This window comes from Aphis gossypii, chromosome X (genome assembly GCF_020184175.1).
Source record: "Aphis gossypii isolate Hap1 chromosome X, ASM2018417v2, whole genome shotgun sequence".
NCBI classification, from domain to species: domain Eukaryota; kingdom Metazoa; phylum Arthropoda; class Insecta; order Hemiptera; family Aphididae; genus Aphis; species Aphis gossypii.
This window is the reverse complement of record NC_065533.1, coordinates 28,238,531-28,264,434: the sequence shown is the minus strand read 5'-3', so window position 1 is coordinate 28,264,434 and position 25,904 is coordinate 28,238,531. Positions and strand designations below refer to the sequence as shown.

The 25,904-nt window shown below is 26.5% G+C and overlaps 1 protein-coding gene across 3 annotated transcripts in view; it reads left to right on the top strand.

Annotated features, from left to right (window-relative positions):
- Window positions 1-19,716, top strand: part of LOC114130554 (uncharacterized) — a 139,507-nt gene extending 119,791 nt beyond the window's left edge. For all 3 annotated transcript variants that reach the window (XM_050208053.1, XM_050208054.1, XM_050208055.1), the window contains exon 5: window positions 17,390-19,716. In XM_050208053.1, the coding sequence (XP_050064010.1) occupies window positions 17,390-18,459 (1,070 nt within the window). In that variant the 3' untranslated portion in view covers window positions 18,460-19,716. The remainder of the gene's footprint in view (window positions 1-17,389) is intronic.
- The last annotated feature ends 6,188 nt before the right edge of the window (window positions 19,717-25,904 follow it).

The following is a 25,904-nucleotide window of genomic DNA, read 5'->3' as shown; positions in this document are numbered from 1 at the left end:
ATTTACCATCAAACCTTAACTGATTACAAATAATTAATTCTAATAAGAAGTTTAATATAGAATTTCGCCTGCAAATCGATTTATTGCAAACGATTTATTTATAGATTGAAGGTTGGATATAGAATATTAAGCTGTTAACGTACACTAAAATATATTTAATTAGACTAGATGCAGGATAAGACTGTAAATATATTTAATAAATTACAACGAAGAAGATTGTGCTGACTATATCAATTATAAATCCAAGATATGCCATTTAGAGTTTAAAAGCCGCAGTATTGTAGTTTTTTACTCTCATATTAATTTTTTATAAAATAATTATTTAAATTTTGAATGATTTTATTCATTAAGGGTATGTAGTAATTAGTGATTGATCTGACATAGATACTACCAAAACGTCAAAAACAATGAAAAATTATCAAAATTGTCGACCATAGCTCACGATAATCAATAATCATCGGGTTAATATGAGTTGTTATGTTTCACCTGCAGGGCTTAATTTTGTAGCTCAATACTTTTGTTCGTAATATCTTGAAATAAATTATATAAAAATTGAATTGCATTAAAAAAAAAAAATCATATTATTATCACTTACAATTTTTATAAGAGTTCTAGGAACATTTTCTTTTTAACATTTTACTAGTATCTCTGATGTAAGAATCTATCAGACTTGGATAGTATTCCGAATACTTTTTGAATACTTTTTTTTAAAAGTATTCAATACGGTATTTTGAATACTTCTTACAAGTATTCGGAATATTTTTTTAACGTCCATCACACTTAAAAAATAATTTCATTACTTTTTTCATCATTGAAGCTTTTGCACTTGTATATAACTATAAATAAAACGAGATTAATATAATATTCATTTATAAACAATGAATTGAAAAAAAAATATTTTTGTCATTGAAATCTAAATCTACTAAAAAAAAGTATTCGAAAAATAATTGGAATACTTTTTGTGAAGTATTCCAAATACTTGGAAATATTATTATTATAAAGTATTCAAATATATAATCTGAATACTTTTTTTTTAAGTATTTGGAATATGTATTCAAAATATTTTTAAAAAATATTTTACCTAAGTCTGGAATCTATACACCACATCGACCTTTTTATTTTGATATCTGTAATTATTATCATTGCAATATGCACTCATAAATAATATTTCAACGTGTTTTACGTGTTTACAATATTTTTAGATGAGCTTAAACAAAAACAATACGAATTTTGCAATATGCACCTGAGAAAAATAATACAATTTAACAAAATTAATGTTTTGGTAGGCAACACATTTCGTTAATGTAAAAATAATATAGTATAATATTTTTCATTTTAATTTTTTTTTTTTATCAACAAAAATACATTATTCAAATTAAACTATATCAGAGGAATTATTATAATTTGATGAAAATCGATAATTTTGTAATTTTTTTTATGCCAATGAGCTTATATAAAATAACAGACATCACTAAAATTAAAATTCACTTATTTTAGAAACGAACATTCAAATTTATTTATAATTTAATTTATTATTTATAAAATAATATAATTGGTAAATCATGTTTTCAATTTGTGGTGCATTGAACGATAATCAAATAATATGAATGGAACATTTTTTTAATTCGTTGAAAATAACTACTGGCAAATATTGTAAAATTATAATTATCAAGAATATTTAAGATTTATTAACACACGTAGTTCCATGAAAATTTACTTGATATGTTACATTATCAATTATAATTTATAACGACTTATATACTGCAGTATGAAACATGTAAATTGTATATGTACATATTATTTTACACCTATTGTAGTTATTTTTAGTTTCATTTTGATCGCTTAGATGTTTTCATAAGTTATAATAGATATAATTAATGTCGTTATTAAAAATTACACGAGTGTTTTTGAATTAAACATCAAGTATATGTTTTTATTTTTAAAGCCAGTTAACATAATATTATAACGTATTCATTTTGATTATTTTTTAAATAATATTTCTCAAATCGTGATTTTTTTTTTAAACTATTCAAGTAAAAGCCATCGTAATAAGGCGCATTTCATAGCCACGTAAATATACATATATAAAAAAACTATATATATTTGACGTGACGAAAATAGGTGCTCACAAAGACATACTAAAATGCAGCCACGACATAAAATGTGAAACTATGCGTTTATATTTCTATACGTTTTACACTAAAGAAATGTGGCATTACTAAAATGGGTGAATATATTTGAGTGTAAGGGAAGGCTGACGTTCGATCGATATTGTTTCTGGCCTATGCGAAACGTGTAAAGATCCATTACCTAATAAATTATGAAGAATAAAAACCACACGCCCCGTTTTATCTGTTTGATTTATGTGATTTGGAAAGAAAACAAAAATAAAATATACACACACACACACACACACACACACACACACACACACACACACACACACACACACCACACACACATACACATTGAATCAGTTCAGCATTTCTAATACAATAATAATATAATCACACATCGTACGGATTTAATATTTTAACAATACGATATTGTATGGCGAATGAAGATATTAAGTAAATACACCAATTCGGTATGCAAACGCAATTATATGACGGTCGATAATCAAAATTATTATTACCTATAATTATAATTAATACTATATAAACACCAATCGTCTGTCTGTATATTGTTATACCGGTCTGACCCTTTGAACGTTTTCGTGATTTTTGCACAGTAGTTCCGGATTCGTATTATAATATTATTAAACAGAGCATTATTATTGATATGCGATAATTTTAAGTACGGGTATCACTCAAATTTTCTGTGACAGACGATAATATAGTGTCGAATGCTTGTCTGCACTCGCCGTAATGATTGACGGCGGTGTAATCCCATTCGTAGGCGTCGACAAAAAGTGTACCAACAATAATTAAAACGTGGAAATTAAAATGACAATTTGAAACGAATCATCGTATATCGGAGTAAAAAATATGACGTTAATAACGAGAAAAATGTAACTTTAAACCTGACAGTTTATATTGTTTCAAAATACATTTTATTTTGATTTCATTAAAATAAAGAAACTGTAGGCACTCGAGCGAAGTTGGTTTTTCAGTGTACTGTATAATACGCGATAAAGTTGTATGCTCGCATTTTATTTCACACTAAATAAAAAAATCTAAAAAAACTCAAAAAACGTGCGCACACACACTACATGCATACACATATTGTGTACACATACATTCGTCTATACATGTACATTCGTGAGTGTTACTTAAATCGTTCATTTACATCGCTCTCACATCGTCTTTGGCGCGCGTGTATCATGTATGACGCGTGTCTTCGATATTTTACACGTGCACATTTCGTGCACCATTGCATCACGGGCAGACGAACAAAACATTTCTTTTCAAAGCTCGTCTCCAGTGTGTTTACGTTCCATTAAATTTCCTTCTCGTCACATTGTTTGTACTTTTTTTTTGTCCCCCGTTCACGCATCGCGTGCGTCCGACCAATCATTTCAATTTTTTTTTTTTTTTTTGTCTTTCATAACGCGCGATTTTAAATTGATCCTTTTTAAAAACTATTGACCCCGCTAGCGTCTAGTGTCAATTGATCGTTTGTCGTAGCATTACGGATCGTATATCGTCGTCGGACACATGTGTAGTAGATGAGTTGTTTTAACGCGAGAGCACAGTCCAGTCTACTCGAACGCACGCACATTAACTTACAAACACGCACACACTTATAACATATGCACCACACGACCAATTGGAGTCTTCCATTGGACGGAGCTGATCGTTTCCGAAGTTTATCGTCTTCTCTTTACGCGAACGTACACTGCTGGACACCAAACGCTAGACTTCCGGAGTGGTGCAACGACCATCAAGTAACGATATTTATATTCATAGGGTGCACGTTAATTATCGTCCATCGCGATATGATTTTATTCTATTTTTTTATTTTTTTACGTCCGACGAAACGAAAAATTAGAACTTGGGAACCGGGCACGGCGCACAAATATAATAATATTAAGACGTATTACTAATACGTCCACGCGATGGTAGTAAACCGACGTGGATGTGGATAAAATGACGTAGAAGGTGATGGTTACAAGAGGACCGGACAGTTGGGCCGAGGTTTGAAAAATAATACGCGTTGCCTTACCCGACGGCCCTCCTGCGGTGATCTTTGAAATTGGCTTTCTGTTATTTTTTCTTAAAATATATAGGCCTAAATTATTCTCGTGTTGACCCTCCGAGTGACCATCACCATCGGGTACTATCAGAGAGATGCCTAGATAAATATTTAATTAGCTTTGCTGCGTTTTAAAAGATGATTATTAATATTAAATATTTAGCCAGCCGGCGACTCGAGTGCTTCGTCCTTTGAATTACTTCGCATGGGAATATAATAATATATTCGAGAGACTGTCGCCGACCTTTGGTGTGTATATATATTATTATATCGGCTTCGCGTGTTTTACAGAACTTTCCCGGCCGCCACGTCCAGAAAAAGCTGTCCAGTCCTTTTACTCATGACTTAAAATGAAAATGACCTTTTACATTAAATACATAAATAGCACGTTTATTGCATTTTCTTGGTATAAAGACAAAATTTAAGTTGAAATACAACAAACGACCTCGTTTTGTACGTATACGCACGGTTGTATAATAACACTTTTTTAACATAGGTAATGAAATTATATACAAATTAATCCGATTTCATCAAAAGTAATTTATAACTAATTTTTAATTTAATTCTTGAAATTTAATACTAAAATACTCATGTAAGAGTGGCATTTTCACTAACAATACAATTCAATATACCCCATTAATTAAAATTTGTTGAACGTCCAATTATTAAAATCTATTAATATTTACAATAATGACGTATTTGTAAACGACAAATATGCTTTTAACATTTTTAAGGAAAATAATGAAACTAAATTATGTCAATGTCATCACATACTTGTATCTTATTATTAAACAACGAATATCAAAATACTTTGTACCCAGAACATTACACAATAACATAGTTTTTTTTTTTTTTTTTTAAACAATGTAGGTAATTTCTGTTATATAATTTTTTTTTTTATTCATCACAGTATTCACTTGGTGTTGGAGTTTTATTAATTAATGTCGTTTCTATGTTGATTGGTATTTTTAATTGAAAATAAACCCATGTACGATTATGGTTTTATTAACTATAAATAATATATATAACATAATATATAACGTACATTTAAAACCATAACGCCATCTGATTATCCATTACATAACATTACTCTGGAGATGAAATAAATAAAATAAAAAAATAAAACTATGGTATAAATTCATAAATACATTACAAAGAGTAATAAGCAAAGCAAAAACATGTAAACAATTAATATAAAAAATAAGTAGAAAGATTTTAGATATTGAAAGTTTGTTACGGTTTCTCTTTTACTCGATAACATGGTGTTTTGAAAGGCGGATCGTCGTTAGTAATATTGTATAACTGGGAGCAACCATCAAATTCAGTTAGTAAGATTACTCTTATAAATTATCCTCAAACTATCTACCATCCCTTAAAATCGATATTTCTACCATCACCATTGCAACTAATTACAATGGCTATAAACTCCGTAATTGGATCTATGAAAATCAACCGATCTTGCTAGTCACCGGTGCATCGAGCATAAGCTAAATCTGGGTTCATCATTTCTCAAAGCCCTACATTGTTGTATTCAAAATGTTTCATTAATCAAATATCAACATTATTTGTAGTACATTAAAGTTGTTTATCAGATAGTTAATTTTAACGAGTAATGAAAATTATAAGCTAATCCAGTATAACTATTTTGCAAGAAATACCTACGAAGTTGAACAAATGAAATAATTAGGTACCTACACTTCAAATATATTTATATATATTTTTTTTAACATGAACTTTACTATTTTAATCTTTAGTAGTTAACTGTTTTAGTTTACCTACACTGAAAATTTGACTCAATTATTGTAAATTGACTTCATAATCGATTAAAATTATTAAACATTTTAATATTGATTATTTTTTTTAAACTTGGTGTTTTTTTTTTGTTATTCATAGTATCATAGAAATTGGAAATATGCATCAATCATTTAGACATATTATAATTTTCAAAAAATTTCATTAGGTTAGATTATTTTTAGCATGCACCTATTCACGATGTTTATCAATACCTATACATCAGTATGGTTTATTGAATTAAATGCAATATTTTTGACTGACATACATTAATTCGCAAAACTTAATGTACACGAACAATGCAGTTTAATGATTTAATTTGAAAAAAAAACCAAAATTAGTAAAAAGATATTTTACAATTATTTTGCATAAAATGGCAATAGTCTAATTATAGTTACTTATTATTCACATTATACATATAAATAGTAAATCAACACACAAATACTATACCATATGATATTTACTTTTCATTGATTAGTTTTAGTATCCCTACAAAATATTTCTATATTAAAATAACAGATAAAATAAAATAATAATTTTGGTGGATTGTTTAGTATTATTATTTATTACCTAATCATGAACCTCAATCACCAAAATGTTATTTATTTTTAATTAATTTATAACTTGAATAAAAAAATAATTATATCCGTGTAAAAAGACTAACTATCAATTATAAATAAAATAATACAAAATGAAAAATTTTAGTAACCCATATTTTAGAAACTAAAAATGCAAAATGTATTATCTCTCGTGTGCAATTTTATTTGATTTATAAGGTACCTACGTAATATACTCAGTTAAAATTATTTTACCTTCCGAGCTCTCACTAGTATCACTAGCTATTTAAGGACCACGTAGATGGCCATCGCTTAATTTTGTATTTTCTTTTTTATCTCTTTGTCGTGCGAATTACCCGTTTCGTTGCCCATTCATTTGTAATGGACTAGAATCTTCAGTTGCCTGCTGCCATAGAATATTTTTATTTTATCGCCAACTTGATAGTATGGAAAATTAACAGAATTATCGCACTCAATCTGATCAATTAAAAAATATTGAAAGACCAATTTTTAATTTCATTCCATACATTATTATTGATTCAATTTAATACTGAATAAGTTTTTAATAAATAAAATAATTGAAAAAATATATTTTTATTTATTTTCAAAAGTATAACACGGTAGATTTAATAATAAAATACTCGTATGAATAGGTACAAAAAATAGATGATGACAATAATAACTACAATAAAGACTAATCTTACTACTACGTGGATCTTTTGGCTTCAAAAATTATCTTACATTAATATGATATGAATTAAACTGTATACAAATTACAAAAATAACTTGTAATTATTTATTTTTATTTTTAGGTATGGTTGAGATTTTATAAAGGAAAATAATAGCTTTATACCTAATAGTTTTTTTCAATCAATAGAAGTTTTAAAAATAATATTATTCAAATCTCTAAAATAGCATCATTGGTGTTTTTAAATTGTATTACTTCATACTTGACTTAGAAAAAAATATATATCGAAGTAAAGATTTTATTTTTGGGAAAAATCTTAGATTTTAGACCTACTTTGTTGCTACGTTCATCAATTAATAATAAGTGTAAAGTTAATGAAATTACTATTTCAATTATATTCAATCTACGTACAACTAAAATTTTTATTAGACCATCGCCAAAATATATATGAATGTATAAATTTATTTTATTTTTATTTAATTATTTTTCACACTTTAATTAATTATTGTGGTGAGCCTGTAATGTTTAATCCGATGAAAATATTTATGTGGTCCAAGGAAAAAACATAACATATTATTATCATTATTATTTCTTCTATCATCATTTAATACTGATAAAGCATTGATCTATCCTAAAAGTTTAATTTTAAACTCACTTAAAATTTACTAGTATTATTTTTCTATTTTAAATATATTACTCAGATTTATTACAGTCTCCTTCAGATAATGTATTTATTCCAACTTGACTATATCTAACTTAAATTTTATATTTTTACCTTGTATATTAAATATATTATACCATTTAATTTTAATAGCATAGAATTTATGAACAAATTCTACTGAAAACATACACTAACTTTTTTGCTTTTAAACTGTTATTTATCGCGCATTTTTCATTTCATTTTTACCAATATACCGTTTTTTTTTTTAAGAATTTCTGAAAAATCATGATATTTTTAAAATATATTGTATGCTGGACGTTTTTGTATGCATATTTTAAACTACGTTCATTACAATTTTGTAATATTATCAAACAAATTACTATTGATTTACTTTACAATGTTAATTTTAATTACCATATTTTTTCGTTTGATTCATTTATTTTCAATAATTTCAATTTCAGAATTCGGTTCACCATTTTTGTATCAAACTTCGCGGGCTCTTTATTTGATTTATTGATTCAGATTAGTGTCCGTCTATCGCTTTTTGCACTTTCAACTGATTGACAATAGCTGATGTGATACCACTTTTTTCAGCGCAACATTATCTCTTAATAATCTTGATTCTTTACTGAATTACTTTATCAAATACTTCTAACACTTTTTGTGTTCTCTATATTTTATCTTCAGCTTTGCCGAAGTTACACAAGTTACCTTTAATTAGTTATTAAAGATTAGTTGACTATTCATAAAATTGTTCACGACTAAATAAGTTTAAATGCTCAATAATTTAATTTGTTTTCAAAGTACAATATTCTTCTAATGATTTTAATATTATGTCAACCATTTCTTTCCCAACCTTCTTGATTATGCTGTACAACTTCAGACCATCGCGACCCATAAAATTCAATAATGATTTTAAATATAATTCTGTTTCTTCTTTGAATACTTTAAAATATTCCGATAAATTACCTTCAAGATACAGATTACTGAGTCTATTAAATTCCAATGCCATCTTGATTTAACTGATCGATAATTAATATTTCATTGCTAACTGTGCTATGTTATATCTTGAAAGTGTGTATTTTTTATTATAATATAGATTATCAAAATATCAAACGAACATTATAATATGAACATTAAAACAATACATTGTTAGTCGTTAGCACATAAGTATTAAACAATACAAGACGTAGTCTCGTATTGGATATTTGGATAAGCAATTGCTTTGGTAAAAATCATGAAATTTGTAACTCATTGTCCATGAAGGTCAGAAAATTATTCATAGTTTTAAATAAATTGACATTCAATAATTACAAGCAATGATTGTTAATAAAATATTATGATCAACATTCGGATCAATAAATTTTCATTAAAATTAAATTAAGGAAACGTCAGAAAAAATAAATGAATATTATTATTCTAATATAACAATTGAATAAATCAACCTAGATATTTTTAAGTAATGTAATAATTTATGACTTGCTGAACAATTATAAAATAGTAATTAGTTTTTCATTAACCACTTTCTATCTATTATTGTTTGACTAATGAAAAATAATTTTTATTTAATTTTGAGCTTTAATTTCGTTGAATGAATTATTATTATTGTACCGTACACCTTAAGCAATACTGTCTTATATACATAAGTCGCCCGTTACCGTTTTCTACCGTTCAAAATAAATTTATATTTCGCCCAATGTTAATTTAAACTAACGTTTAATTAATAATAAAACAAACAATTTTCCCATGTACCTCGTCCACGATGATGGTACGAAATGGTTCATTTGTTTATAACTAAAAAGTTTTAAATTTCAAGTAATTTTTAATCCATGATTTAAAGTTTATTTATTATATATTTAAAATTAATTTAATGATTTTTTCCTACTTCCAGCTTTACAGAAGAAAATTATAAAACTTAAAATAATTACGCATAATGATTCGATATATTAATTTACAAGAACATTCTACACTTCAGCTATTGTTATAAACTTATTACCCACGTCTCAGCTTTATTAACTATTTAAAATTTGAACAACAACTCAAACATTTAATTTAATAAAACATATTATCAAGACGGTGTAATTACAATAATAATTGCTTTCATATTTTAAGAGGTACCTAATTATTCATCTTGTATCACATATTGTTTGAATCGTATAATCACACATTTAATTATAGTAGAATTAATTTTTGTCGAAATAATGAAAAACGTTTGATTTTAAATAGCATATAATATATTAGGAGTAAGAATGGTAAATGTTACTGTCTACATACATTGGCTTTAGGAAACACGATTTAAACACAATATTATTATGTAACATCATCACGCAGTGAATAAACACATTTAATCTTCGTTTTAGGAATGTTTTCATAAAATAAACTGATATTCACCAAAATAATATTAAACATGTTCCAAAATAATAATAATAATAAAATATAAGAACAAAATATTAAGTTTACACAATATCCATTCCGTGAGGATTATACGATTTTTGTTATTCGTTATGACGGTGAATCGTAATGTACGTTTTACGATAAACTGACTAATCGAGTCCAAAAATTTCAATCTTATTTTTGTAATAATAAATTTGTAATAAGTAAAAGTGGTGCTAGAATGAAAAAAAAATTAACACTTTCAAAAACAAAGGTGATTTTTTGATTATTCTGCAAAAGGTGATGTACAAAACGATAACAGATACGATTTTATATATTTTGATTTTTAAAGAAGTATAATATATAATGTGATTAAAGCAAAATTTAAAAAGATTAAAACACCACGTGTTCCAAAATCAAAATCTCATAAAATGATGGCGATCAAGTCTTGTCGTTTATTTTTGTTAAATAAACGGTTGGAAACGAATCGCCTTAAATTAAGACACGAAGTAAACGACAATATTATAGTAAAAGTGCAAAACTATTTTATGAAACAGCAAGCGACGGATGTTTCAGCCTTCAGGACTTTCGCATCGTTTTCACCGATACCATCATAATAAAATACATAATTTTACGTGTTCACTGCACACCTCTATTTTAGTTGTGTGTGCATCCTCGCAAATATTAATTATTATTTCAACTATCGCGTTCAAATGACGGTCGTTCCCCATTTTCGACAAGACAAAAAGTATATTAATAAGTTGTGTCAGCCAATACGCGTCTCATACACACAGCTGACCTAAATATTTTGTCGTTTTCGTTTATTTTCTTAGATATCGAAAACTAATAAAACGACTATACCGTGGCCCGAATGATATTATTATTCACGTATTATACTACACACACACATACATGCCAATAATAAATTATATTATATACATTGAATACGTCAAACACGTTTTAACGTAAGCTTAAGGATTATCCTAATACCTCAACCGCGCCGTATGGTTGAAATTGACGTAGAAGTTTCACGCAGTACCCGAGACATTGGACATAATAATAATATAATATTATTATTATTTTTTTACCCGGTATTACGCAAACTTCCATTATTTATATCATACATTTCCCTCATTTTTCCCTCTGTTTTTTTATTTTATTTTATTTATACTTGTTATTTGCCTCACACTGTTTACACCGTAGGCGCGCGCACTCGGTTTTATCGTTATAACTATAATTACCATTTTGTTATCATCATTTTTGTTATTAATTTTTTTTTTTATCTTCGCAAACTGAAGACGTTACATAAATGTTTTAAATGGGTGTGAACTTAATGAGATTTGTGTACTCCTATCCGTCCGCAGGAAATGTGCGTGGCGTCGTTGACGTTCGTGTTAGGGGTGGTGAATTTTTTCCTGAGATACGCAAGAAGACAATAATACGCACAATGGCAGGACAATCGCGTAATGCTCATAACTCATAAGTTATGCTACGACTACACTTATCGAGCTAAAAAAAAAAACCCAATTGAATTCCTTAAGGATATTTTTAGTCCATTGTTATTAAATAGTAGTGATATTCATACATTTTCATGAAATGCTCGAGGAAATTTTTCAAGCAAAACACTCAACGTTTATACATACAGTTAAGAGGTTACTATTTTAAGTTAAAGCTTTATTCACACATACATAATAATTGACAAATTACTTATAATTCAAAGCTTTATAAATTAACCATGTGCTCAATAAAAAATTATAGTTACAGTAAAATGTATAGCAAGAACACATTTACACTATTACAGTTCAAGGTATTCAGTTTTTAAAATTTTTTTAGTAAAACTTGAATTTGATATAATAATTGTTTAATGCAAAAATATCTTTCAAGTTTATCCATTATTATACTTATATTATTCTTAATTACAAATAGTTAAATACATTTAAACAGTTTTTATTAAAACAAAAATTAACTAAATAATCGTAAAACAATGCCTCTCAATTTTTATTTTTACGAGGACGATAAACATATGGACATAAAAATGATAAAATATACTGTAGGTTGAGTAATTCTTTAATTTATTTATCTTTGAACACATACTATCATATAATATATTTGTAATACATATTTTGTAATTGAGATAAATTCAAAATAAACCTCAACTTTAGGAAACTAATAAAAACTGCAATGTATTAGAGATATTATGTGAATAAATAAAATAAATACCCTTTAATGACTTATATTTAACACTCATAATAAATCAAATACATTTATAACAGAAATATTTACATTTTAAACATATGTTTTTCCTTTTTATAAAAATATTTGATTATTTATTGTCAACTTTGTTAATAGTTTTACAAATACAAATTACTTATTTGTTCTAAAAAAGGAGTTATTATTTTATTATTTATGAGAATGTATATTATTAATACCAAACTATATAAGAATTGTATTTATATTTATTTATACTTAAAGATATATAGGAACCAACAATTAATATCTAAGTATTGAGACATTTGTTGGTTAGACCAGCACCATCCTCAACCTGTGGCCCACTAATTGTTTGTATGTGACTCAAAATAAACTCATTGAATCGATACAAAAAAGGAAATATCAAAAATCATATTAATTCAAATAAATATTTAATTGTTTATATAATAAATTATCGAATTTAACAATATATCATATGTATTTTTAATTTTTTTTTCTAGTCTCTTTCTTCCTGTTCATTTTTTACTTGCCCCCTCCCCCTCCTGTCAAAAAAAGCGCTTAAATATAGTTGGTTTATATATTCATAATTACTTAATAATTCCATTGTTTTATTATTATTTTACAATAACAAAAATAAACATTGCGTTTAACGTACTTCGCAAGGTAGAATACGATTTCGTACAATACCTATAGGTACATAAAACATATACTTTTAATTTTTTTTTAGAATGCTGTTGACAAGTTTTCTTGATTTTACAATCTAATACCACTAACAAATTAAAATAAATCATAAGAACAATAAATGGTCCAGTAAGCTTTCACAAAATTTACAACGACCAATTTCGTAGTAATCATCCAGCATATCACTTAAGCGTTAATTGAAATCCGAATTAAAACAATGACGAAAACGTGTTCTCGGTAAATGTTCCCGTCATAAATTCCGATGTATATAAGATTAAATAAATACTTTGATTTTCAATAGTGATAACTGATATGCATTTTAGTCAGAAATAAAACAATATTCTATGTAATCTGCACGTTATACTAAAAATTCTCTGATTATTAATTTGACAACGAAGTAAAAACATTGACTATATTGTATAATTAATTTGATAATTTGAGAAATAAACTGATTCTTGTTAAAAAAAAAAAAAAAAGAAGTAAATTGGGCTTTACTCGATGTGAATATAAATTTTAAAATAAACTTTATAGAGCCATAGGGTTTTTTTCTTATTCTTTCACTCCAGTGCATTTTCACTGAACTCCCAAAACTGTTTTAAATCCCACTATCTTTATTTGATATACATAATGTGATACTGTAAATCTGTCTGATAATAATATGGAATATGATGGAATGAATCTAAATTGCCTAATGTATCTTTTAGACTTCCAAAACTTACCGATTTTCAATTAATAATAATATCACGACACGTGTACAATATTATTATAATACTTTGTCGTCACAGTTATTTCTTGTAAGACACTTTATGACACATGTCGTAATTTCAAAAATCAAATATTATGTTTTGTTCAGATTATCTTATTCTCAATTTCTCTAAGTATAATATGTTTGTTATTCCGGCAATCCTAAGTGTGTTTGTTTAGATTTCGTTTCCGTTTAAGTCATTTTATACGAGTCTAAAAAATGTCGAGATGTCGTCATCACTTTTATCGCAAGATTAAAATAATACGCACTTTAATCTGTTAAAAAATACAAATAGTTTTCTATGCGTATACATAGTATATGCTATCGCTATAATACTGTAATGGTATGCACAATACTATAACGCTTTTAGCAGTATTTACATATTTTCTTTAATTCTTGAACATACGTCACGTTATAATATTCGATGAGTTTAACATAATAAGTAATTTTAAAATACAATAATAACTTATCAATCTTTAATGTTTAGTAAAGAAACGATTTCCTCTAGGGTCCTAGATTAGTATACAATAATTTTCAAGCACATTTGAAACCATTAGCGCCATCCAGTGAAATAATTCTTAACCCTATGTACCGGCGCGCGAGGCTACATCATGATTATTCGTCTGAATATTATAATAATAATATACACAAAATGCAAGCATTTAAATTTTTTTTTATAAAAATGTCGATTATTAAATAACGAATTTATGTTTTCAAAACTATTACACTTGACAGTTTTTATTTGTTTAATTTAAAATAATAGGTTAAATCTTCACAAAAATAAAATATTATAAACCAACTGCATAAGATAGCACTTTTTTTCTTCTTATATTTATATGATTTATAATTTATAATTTATAATTTTAAAATATAATTAACTTTTAGTATTAATATTTACATTTTTATTCATAGTTCAAAATGCAAGAAATTTTATTTTTACCAATAATCGTTTATAGCTAGAAAATAACAATAATAATATTACTTACTTTTACTTCAGTGTATTTTCCAAAATTAAAAGTGATAAACCAAATTTTGGTTTAATAATCTCTAGTTTTGTCAGTATGATGGACAAGAAGATGGACATACTTCTACAGTTATATAAATTTAAACGCTTATAGATAATAAGTTTTGAAAAAATACAAACTAAGCACACATTTACACCATACTTATTAATGCATTTAAAATATAGCTTAATATAAAACTTCTAGAACGTAATAAATATAAAATTCTTTAAAAAATTATAAATAGTTTATATATTTCTTAATAAATTATTAAGTAATATATATTATTCAATCCAAAAATCAGAAATCTCGGTGAATATTGTATTTTTTTTATTTGATTGTTTCGACAATAGATAGCGCATAGTATTCCAGCAGCGAAAGTTCACACTATTTTTGTAAATACAGTCAATACTCAATAAATGTTTAAATATATAAGCACAAATAATATAACTTATAATTTTAAAATACAATATTTTCATTTTTTTTTTTTAATAAGTTGATAAATTATTGTCTTGGGCTTGAATTTTAAAAATAGATTTAAAAATTACTTTTGTGTTATGTATTTTATATGAATGAATTACTATTATTATTTAAATTTACTTTATGTATCTATAAATTATAATTTAAATATAAGATCATTAAACAACATATTTGCTTATTTATTGTCACAAAAAAACAAAGATGTTAATTACTCAGAAGCCACCTATTTATTTCATGATTGTGACCTATTATTAGTCTAAAAAAACCACACCTAATTTATTCAATTCAATTTCTGTTAAATTATTGAACTCATTGCGATCATATTTTGCAGTGAGATAATGGTTTATAATTTTATATATTTTAATAATTAATTTAACATTTACTCATCAACACTTTCAATAATATAATAATTACCTAGGTATTACATTTCAAAAATTGTTTTTTATTTTTACACGACAAATATTTATATATTATAAAAAATATTAGAATATGGTAGTCATATTATTATGCATAATATCAAAGTTTTCTTTTTTTTTTTTTCTGTATCGAGTATTTTAATTTTCAACTATTTTACAGGCAAAGAATTTTTTTTTTTAATGATAATATTGTAATATTAATATTGTAAACACAACAGCATACTTTTAAAGTATATTTATTAGGTATATCTTTAAATTCGTAATGATTGATGGCCTAATTTTTCTAATTGAACAAAAAATATCCCTGTACTTAATTATGTATAAATATTCCAGATTAAAGAATATTTTTCTTTTAGTAGGTATGCAACTTAAATGTTTCCTGTATCAATAATCTAAATATGTGATCATTATAATATAAATACATTTTTCAACATTAAAAATAAATTTTAAGAACAATAAAAATCATGATAATTAACAAACAATAACAGAAAATAATAATAAATAAAAGAAATAATTATTTATATCTGTGTCATTTTTTTAATATTATTTATGTATAGATACAATTAATTTTATTACTTAAAAACATCAAAGGAGTGTTCACGTTTGAGCTAATAAAAGGTATGAGTATTTTTTAGGTGGTAGTATTATGATTGTTGGCGTATTTTATATGGTTGGAAAATTTAATTTAAATCATATAACTAATAATGTAAGGTTCCATTGGAAATTGCTTGAATTCGGTTTTAAGTGCTCCATTTCGTACCAATCAATTAACATATTAATATTTTTGAATAAAACATTGCACTTTATTTGTTTTAGTACAATTACCTTAAACAGACTTAACGATTCTGTACGATCTTCATGCACGTATTTGCTTATACTAACCAATGCTAATTAATAGTAATAATGTTATTATTATATTATTCCTAATAGTAACAAAATAACTATTATTAAGCTTTAAAGTTATATGCGTTACACATTTTTATATTATAATATGTTTTTGATGTGTAATAGACCAATTTATTTATAAATTATATTCATCAGTTTTAAAAAAGAATATTTTTAGAATTTTCTGAAAAAAAAACCCATAGATTTTTATTTTATTTCCTATATATTTAATACACAATTATTATTAGAAATATTATGTAAATATGCATATTTTATTTATATGACGTATAGTATAAATGCAACTCAAATATCTATTATGCAGATTATTTAATATCCATTGTACCTATACATATTTTTTTAACTACGAAAACTTTGAGTTTTAAAGCCATAGGCTTTAAAAACATGCAAAAACTATGTACATCTTAATATCTTATCCTATTATATAATGCCTCACATTGTCTGTTTTTGTACACAGCTGCTGTATTATAGTAAAACCTTTTATGTGCCTAAACTCAATGACCTGCATGACTATTTGAACGAAAATGTAACTTGGTTTTGGTGCTTTGATTTTAGACTAAAATAACACATCTAATATATTATAAACGTTGCTCCTACATACATATTCTAAAACTTTTTTTTCACAAAATTATTATTAATAAAAAAATAAAAAAATACCAAAAACACAATAATAACGTTTGTTGTTTTCTAGGGGACGGCGGGGCAGAAAACGATCGTTCCGCGAACAAAGCCGTCATCATCGACGCCATCATGAAATCGACAGCCAACGGCGGCGGATCGTCGTCCGACGGACCTGTTGAGGAGGCGATCGTCGTGCCACAGGACAACGGGGCTGACGATCGGGCGGCCACTACCATACAGGCCGTATATCGCGGCTTCCGGGCCCGGAAGTACGTGGAGACAGTGAACGCTGCCGCGGTCAAGATCCAGGCAGGCTTCCGGGGCTACCGAGTCAGACAGTCGCTGAAGAACGCTGCCCCGTCCGCAGCAGCGACGACCGCGGACGACAGCCAGTGTTGGTCGGACGACGACCAAAAGTCGGTCGTGTCCGTCATTTACACGCCGCTCAAAGAGTATGACGAGCCACGTAGCGTCGGCGACGGACGAGGTGGCGGCGACGATGACGACGACAACGATCGTGACGTGCCGAGTCCTGCCGGTGTCGGTGGCAGTGACGATGGAGTTGTCATCGGCGGCGGTGGAGGTGGAGTGATTGGTGACGGAGGCAACGATGACCGTAGCGTGAAGGTCGCGAGCAGTGTTGATGGTGGTCGTGTTGCCGTCGGCGCAGGTGTTGGCGGAATCGGTGGTGCGATCGATGCGATTTATGTGGACGACGACGACGACGACGAGTTGCAGACGGGCGACGACGAGGTTTTCGAGCGCGACGACAACGACAAAGGCGGCAATGTCGGACTTCCGATGACGGTTCCGACCGTAACTCAGCAGGAACCGACGATTCCGACCGTCACTCTCCAGGGACCGACGATTCCGACCGTCACTCTGCAGGGACTGACGATTCCGACCGTCACTCTCCAGGAACCGGCGATTCCGATCGTCACTCTGCAGGGACCGACGATTCCGACCTTCACTCTGCAGGAACCGACCAGTCCGCCCGCAGAGTCGGCACCGGATGACGTGGCCGAAGCGGAAGCGCTGGTCCAAGCAGCCGTCAAGATACAGGCCAGGGTCCGCGGTTTTGCGACCAGAAAACGCTTGAACGAGGAAAAGAACGACGGCGGCGCCGACAAGCAACAATAAACGTGTCTCAATAATAATAATGATTTATTAACAAACATATATAATAATAATTTATACACTCCTCATCGATTCCTGAAAAAACTCAACAGTTTTTGATCCTTTCTTGCTCTCTCTCTCTCTCCTCTCTCTGTCTCTCTATAATATCATTATAATACTTCATCAACTATTTACAATGTGTGTACCCTTTATCTTTATCCGTCGGACGCGTTGTCACTGTTGATTTAACGTCAGTCTTATATTATTCTAAAAATATTTAATCGATAGTTTTTTGAGCAAACGGGCGACAGACAACAAGAATTCAAGAATTATTACGCGTACGAATTATTACAGTATGTACTCTGTATACGGTGTAATTTCACAATTACTCGTACAAAACAATAATAATATTATGTAGGAAAAACAAGTAAAAATAACGCTTTTTAAAAAAAATTGGGCGCGCGTAGGTTTTAGAATCGGAAAAGTCCCATCTTTGTTTTTCGCTATTTTCTAGACACACTCAAAACCGAACAATAATAATAATATTAAACAAGGCAATTTGATTGCATCTTATTTTTGTCTTTCCAAAACCATGCGTTCGCGTAGTTGAGTTAAATACACGCAATATACTGATAACTTACACGATATAATGTTCAATTTTTATGTTTCTATAGTTAAAACGATGGTTTATTGGTTCGAGAATCGGGTGTAACCGATTACAACACCAACTACAATATTATTATAATTATGTCGTCTGTCGCCCGAGATTCAATTTTTAAGAATATTTTAATGTTTCGATGTACTCTATTCATTAAGTTTATATTATATTTACTTGTTGTCCGAGCAACAAATTAATTAATTAAGTAGTGTTTAAAGTGAACTTTAATTCGATGTCTCGTTACTCTTTATGTATCAATGATTCGATTACAAATTAAAGTTAAGACAAATATTGAACGATTCGGTAAAGATACGATAACTTGTATATCTATCCATCATCCATATTTATGTTCAATTAGATAAGACAATTGTGTGTGGTTTAAAAAACATAGAACAGTACAATATTTACATAAATTATAATACTTATCAAGTCTCGATGCTTAATTAATTAATGTTTGTAGAATAATAATTAGTCTGGCTACTTTATCAATCGTTTACTTTAAGTTTATATTCGTATTTAAACATTATAGTACCTATCTGATTAATATTATACTATCACTTTACATTATTGTTTTTAAGAATTATCTAAATGTTATAAAAATATATTCCATAGATATTATTCAATATTATTAGATTATTATGTTCATTGTAATGATAGTTTAAATGATAAAAATGAAACATTTTGAATGTCGTGTCTAAGCGAATATTAGTTAGCTAGTTTATGATACGAACATTATAGAACGTTATTATAGGTAAATTTAAACTTTTTAATTTTAATCCAACTTGGGAGACATAGCTCTATAAATACACTTAAGCAACCTTATTAAATATCAGTTGCAAAATAGTTTTCAGTTTTGTTTTGTTTAAAATGTATTGATATCTGCAGGGTGACTTTTTATCAAACAACACTCATTGTTTCAAAAGGTATAGATTTTTTTTCCAATTTTTTTTTTTTTTTTTTGAAGTTCTAGATACATGTTTTTGTACAACTGTATAAAATTTTAATTTTTTTCATTCTTATATTTAATAGTTAAAATAGCTATCAACTTTTGATTTTCAAGTGGCAACCTATACATTTCATAAATTAATAGAGCCATTTGTTTCATGAATTTTCATGTTAAAATTTTTAACTTTCGTTGATCCATCGGCGAGTTATAGCTACTCAAAATTGGTAGGTTTGACGATTTATAGATTTATAACACATTTACACTAAATTTCATTTGAAAATTTAAAAGTCGATTGTGGTTTACCTAATAAATATAAGGGTGAAAATAGGGAAGAGTTCTAGATTTCTAGAACAGTATGAATCTTAAATTTAAAAAAAAAAAAATTGATTAAAGTCAATACTTTTTGAAATAATAAGTATTGTTTGATGAAAAAAAATTACCCTGTATAAAAATAAGGCAACTAAATATAACATGTAAAAATATTTTGAAAAAAAATACATATAAAAAAAAATCAATTTTAAAAATTAAAAGTAATAATCTTTTGTAAATGTTTAATATAAATATACAATTTTGTTTCCATAACAATTAACATCGTTCTTAGTGGTATGTAATGATTAATAATAAGTATTTTTCAAATTGTCTTTAAATACTTCATAAATAAACCATAATCACAACAAAAACCTTTCGTAAACTATGTGTAAAAATGGCAAGTAAAAAAAAAAAAACATTAGATCTTTAAGCACAATAAAGATTTGATATCATGAATAAGTGCTAGGTTATATTGAACTTAAATAAAATTATTTTGTTTCAAAAATTTATTTACTTGGCGAGGAATTATTTAGAATAGTATATAAAAATAATATTTATAATAATAATTTATATTTTAATAGTTAAATAATTTTAATAATCATTCAATTATTTTATTCATCACACTTTGTTTCTTTTAAGAAACAATTCCTCTTCAAGTAAATCAAGTTAATAAATTCTTAAACAAATTAGTTTACTTAAATTCAATATACTTAGCATGTATTCATGATATCAAATCTTTATTAAACTTAAAGATCTAATGTTTTTTTTTTTTTTTTTACTTAACCGTTTTTACACAAAGTTTACTAAGGATTTTTGTTGTGAAATCAATAATTTTGATCATCAATGCAAATAATAATAATGATAATGTTTGTTTTTTTGTTATTATCTATAGCAACGACTGTTAGAAAAGGATGCCGTGATTTTGAATTTAATATAAATTTCCATTAAAAAGTTCACAATTTTTCGTTTATAACTTAATTTATAAAAGTACAAATTTGATGATTTTTACAAAAACACGTTTTAAACAATATTTCTGACGATTTGGAGTTTACTAGGGGTTAGTCGATGTATTAGAAAATTAATTATGTCTTAAATCAAGTTTGTCTGTATTTAACACAGTTTAAATGGTCAACTCCTGCTTCGATATACTATACACACACCCAGTAGTGCAGTTGTTTTATTTTTACTTAGCTCTTATACACAATTTAATTTTATCACTGTAGATACAATTATAATTTAAGATTTCAATATTATCAATAGTAAAACGTATTCTTTTATTTTACATCAATAAATAAAATAATAAAAAACTTTAAACTATTTTCATGTGTCTAAAAGTTTTTTTTTTTTTTAAATTCATGGCACATTCAGACTATAATATTATAGACTCATATTTTTAATTCTAATGGTTGAAGTTGTTTGTTGATAACAATTATAACTAATATAATTTATGAAATAAAAAATAATTAACAAATATTCAATAACTAATTTCCAATATAACTACTATCAATTAATTTTTTAAAAATGTGTTTAGCATTTATAAATACATCAGATGGTGGAGGGAACAAACAATTATTTTATATTTCATTGTATTTACTTAATATATATTATTTTTTTTTAATGGTTTTTTATACATCTGAATTTTTATTTAGTAATAACTTATTTCTATTAAACAATTAATAAGATAGACTATTTTAAAATTGTTTCAATGCATTTTAAACAAATTGTACAACCACCTTGAAAATACTTTTTTAAATAAACTTTATTGTAATATTTTTACAGTTCTATAAGACAATATTTTGGAATATGCATTATCATTGTATTCTCAAAAATGAACAAAACATCATAATTAAAATAATTTTTAGAGCTATGTCTTATATTTCAATGTATGTTTTATCTATGTGAAGTGTATTGTTCATTTTCAAAATGGTATATATTAATAAAACTATAATATTATACATATTAATCAGCAACTTAAGATATAAACACAATTGTATTTTTTTTATTTGTTTTGTTATCAATGTATTACTTAATATTTCTTATTTTTATCATAAATCACATACTATTATAACTATTCTAATTTAAAATACGTGTGTGGAATATCCCGGATTAATGTAGGTACTCAAAAGGGGCGAAGCGAGTTTAATTTCAACTGGATAAAAATAAAGATAGTGTGAGTAGAGTGTAATGGGACAAAATAAAGAGTTCGATTTTTTTGTTTGTTTACAGAATAGAAATATTTAGCAGGAAAAAGGAATACTATACATTAAGTCCTTTATATATCCTCTAGTAATGCATCGCAGTCGGACACATTACCTGTGTCCCCAGGGATCGAAATGTTTGTATCACTAACAGAGAGCATAAGCTCGTATGAGGCTAAAAGGCCACTGAAAGAATGACCGTGATTGAAACCCAGTAAAATGGAAGTCTTGTAGCTCAAATCACTATTATGATTGCGAAACATGTTAAAGAAAAACTTCTTTTCACTCGTAACTATGGGTTGATTAAAATTATTTCACAAGTAACGAAATTTTATTTAAGTATATATATATATATATATATTATATATATATATTATTATTATTTATTTATTTATTATTTTTTTTATTAAAAGTTTCATACAGATACAAGTCGAAATTTAATTTTAAATCAATTCATTAGGTGAAATTTGTAAGTTTAATTAACGTTTCGAATTCATAATAAAAATTCCGGGACCAATCATTTAAAGATATTATTCGAAATTTATAGAAAATTATTATTAAAGTGGGATACGTAATCATTAAAAATGGTTTCATTTTATTGTTTGAGTTTTTCATATTATACTTAAGATATCTGTAACAATATTAGAAAGTATAATAATACTTATTAAATTTGTTGTGTGTGTTTGATGTTTATAATAAATTATTTAATAATAATTAAAAAAAAAAAAAAATATTAAATGTTTTTTTTTTAAATACTTTAAAATTTATTGTTATTACATTAATTCATTTAAAAAAATACAAGTTATGTAGTTACATGAGTGTTTAACAAAAAAAAAAAAAATAATAGTTTTTATATTTTCTCCTTGCTTCCTAATTCTAAAACTCAATTGGTTGATAAATGTGTTAATTGTTTTGTAAGTTAACTGTATTATAAGATACTAAGAACACATGTCACTTTATGCATAAAATTATCGATCAATGTATTGCGGAACCATGTTTACTTTTTTTTTTTTTTTTTTACAAAAATAATTTCTGATAACTTATTACTTTTTTGAATTTAATCATAGTTTAATAGAATTATTTTATTTTGGATTTAAATGTTAATAAAATAAAATTACACTTTATTCATTACTTATTTATAGCCTTATAGGGGTTTCCGTTTTTGCCAAAAATGATTCTAACTCGTAATTATTATGACCATTTCCAACAAAGGTTAAACTTCGATTTTTGTAAAAATAAAAATAATAAATTATTTAAGGTTTCAATATCTATACGTATATATATATATATTATTGAAATCTCGTCCTAAACCTAAATCAATTAAATCGTAAAGATAACACAAAATATATTGGTTATAAACTCATAAACAATTATCTATATTTTATCTTACTACTATTACTTACATTATTTATAGTGTACTTCCCAAATATATACCTACGTTAGTTACGGATACATAGACCTATACATTTTGATACACTGTGTATTCAAGTATGAGTATAACATTATATAGTTGTGCACAATTTAATATTTTGAAAATCATTGTTTAAATTTATTATAGATAGACATCAGTAGTCTTCAAAATTATACATTAAATTACGAAACTGTATCTAAAAAAAAAAAAATATATTAAAAAAACAAGTATTATTTTAAATGGAAATATTAACTTGAATAAAATCACAATTCACAATTAGAGTTTCGCGTGGCAGTAATTATTATTTCAAAGTATTACAACTAGTTTACTTTCTCTAAACTAGTGACTCTTCTAGCCATCAGTATAAATCTCATCCAAGTTAGTCTATAATGTCAGGAACACAAAAATTAAATTTACTCATGTGCCAAATAGTGACGAATTAAACAAACAAATACCTTTGATTTTTATTAAAGACAATATATTATATATCTCCACCGTTCTTTTCTCAAATCCGAAATATAATAATACAAAAAAGCATAAGGTCTGTTTGGATCTAAGGTATTGTATTCTGGGATCCTGCCAAACCCTCTTATATCAGGCCAATTCAAACATTCTAATCCATTGTACACACTAATACACGCTAGTGGCTCCTTATATTAAACATTGCTTTATACAAACTGGCTTATAAATAAAGCAACAACAAAACTATCCAATATAGTATATAAATATTTTCGACAAAATTTAAATACGTACCATCTATAATAATCCGCTTACTTATCTTATATCTACCAACAAACTCAAAAAAAAAAAAGAAAAAAATCGGCATATAGATTAAAATATATGTGTAAATAAAATAAACAAACAAACATATTTTAATGTGTACTATAATTATTTAGTATTTTCAAGTCACAGATAAATTTAATACTTGTTTGAATTGTTATATTATTATAACTAATAATTAATCTATAGGTACATGGATAACATTAAATTGTATTATTATGTTATTCGTATTATAGAAATCTCTAAATAACGATAAAAAATTACGATTTAATGATGTACTTATTTTATTCATAATATTGCAAATACATCAAATTCTTTGCAAAACTGATTTATTAGTCAAATCATTTTAATTGGTAGATAAAAAGCATGTTTTATAAATTATTAGTGGTAGGTACCTAAAAATAATGATTCTTGTACAATGTCTCTTTGATGAGTCCTTTGTTTAGTCACATGATTATTATAATACCATTTTATTGTTTATCTAAAGAAGTAGGCACTACCTAAAATATGTATATAATATTTATATTATAAATACGATAGTATTATACTATACAGCAGATGAATGTAATATATAATTATTTATTTAAACAATTTATATTTAAATCTTTAAAATAAATTGCACTAAGTAGGCAAAAGTATATATTTTCTTAATACCACTTAACTAGTATAAACACTATATGATCATAACAACTGTATTATGAAAATAAAAATCATACATTGCGTTTAACATGATAAGTATAAAATTGAAATTAAGTTAAGTCAATGAGTTGCGTTAATTGGTTGAAAATAAAAAACAATGTGTGTTTAATGCTTTATTCATAAAATCCTAAATCCAGGTCAAAATTACCTACCGAATGTTTTTGAGTTTATTTAAACTTATTTTTAGTCAAAATTGAATAAAATATGTTAGTTATCGCCAAAATTAAAAGCGTTTAATTAACCTACTCTCGTTAATTCAACTAGTCTATTAGCTAAATCATCTATTTTTTTATTTTTTAAAAGATTTAATTTTTTCTCATTCAATTTTAAAATATTTTAACGTAAAACTATTCACTCCCTACTATAATGGGACAATTGTGGTTTTTAATTTGTATCAATTATTTCCAGATTATGAATACAAATGATACATATTTAAATATTATGTACTACTATTTTTATAATAAATAT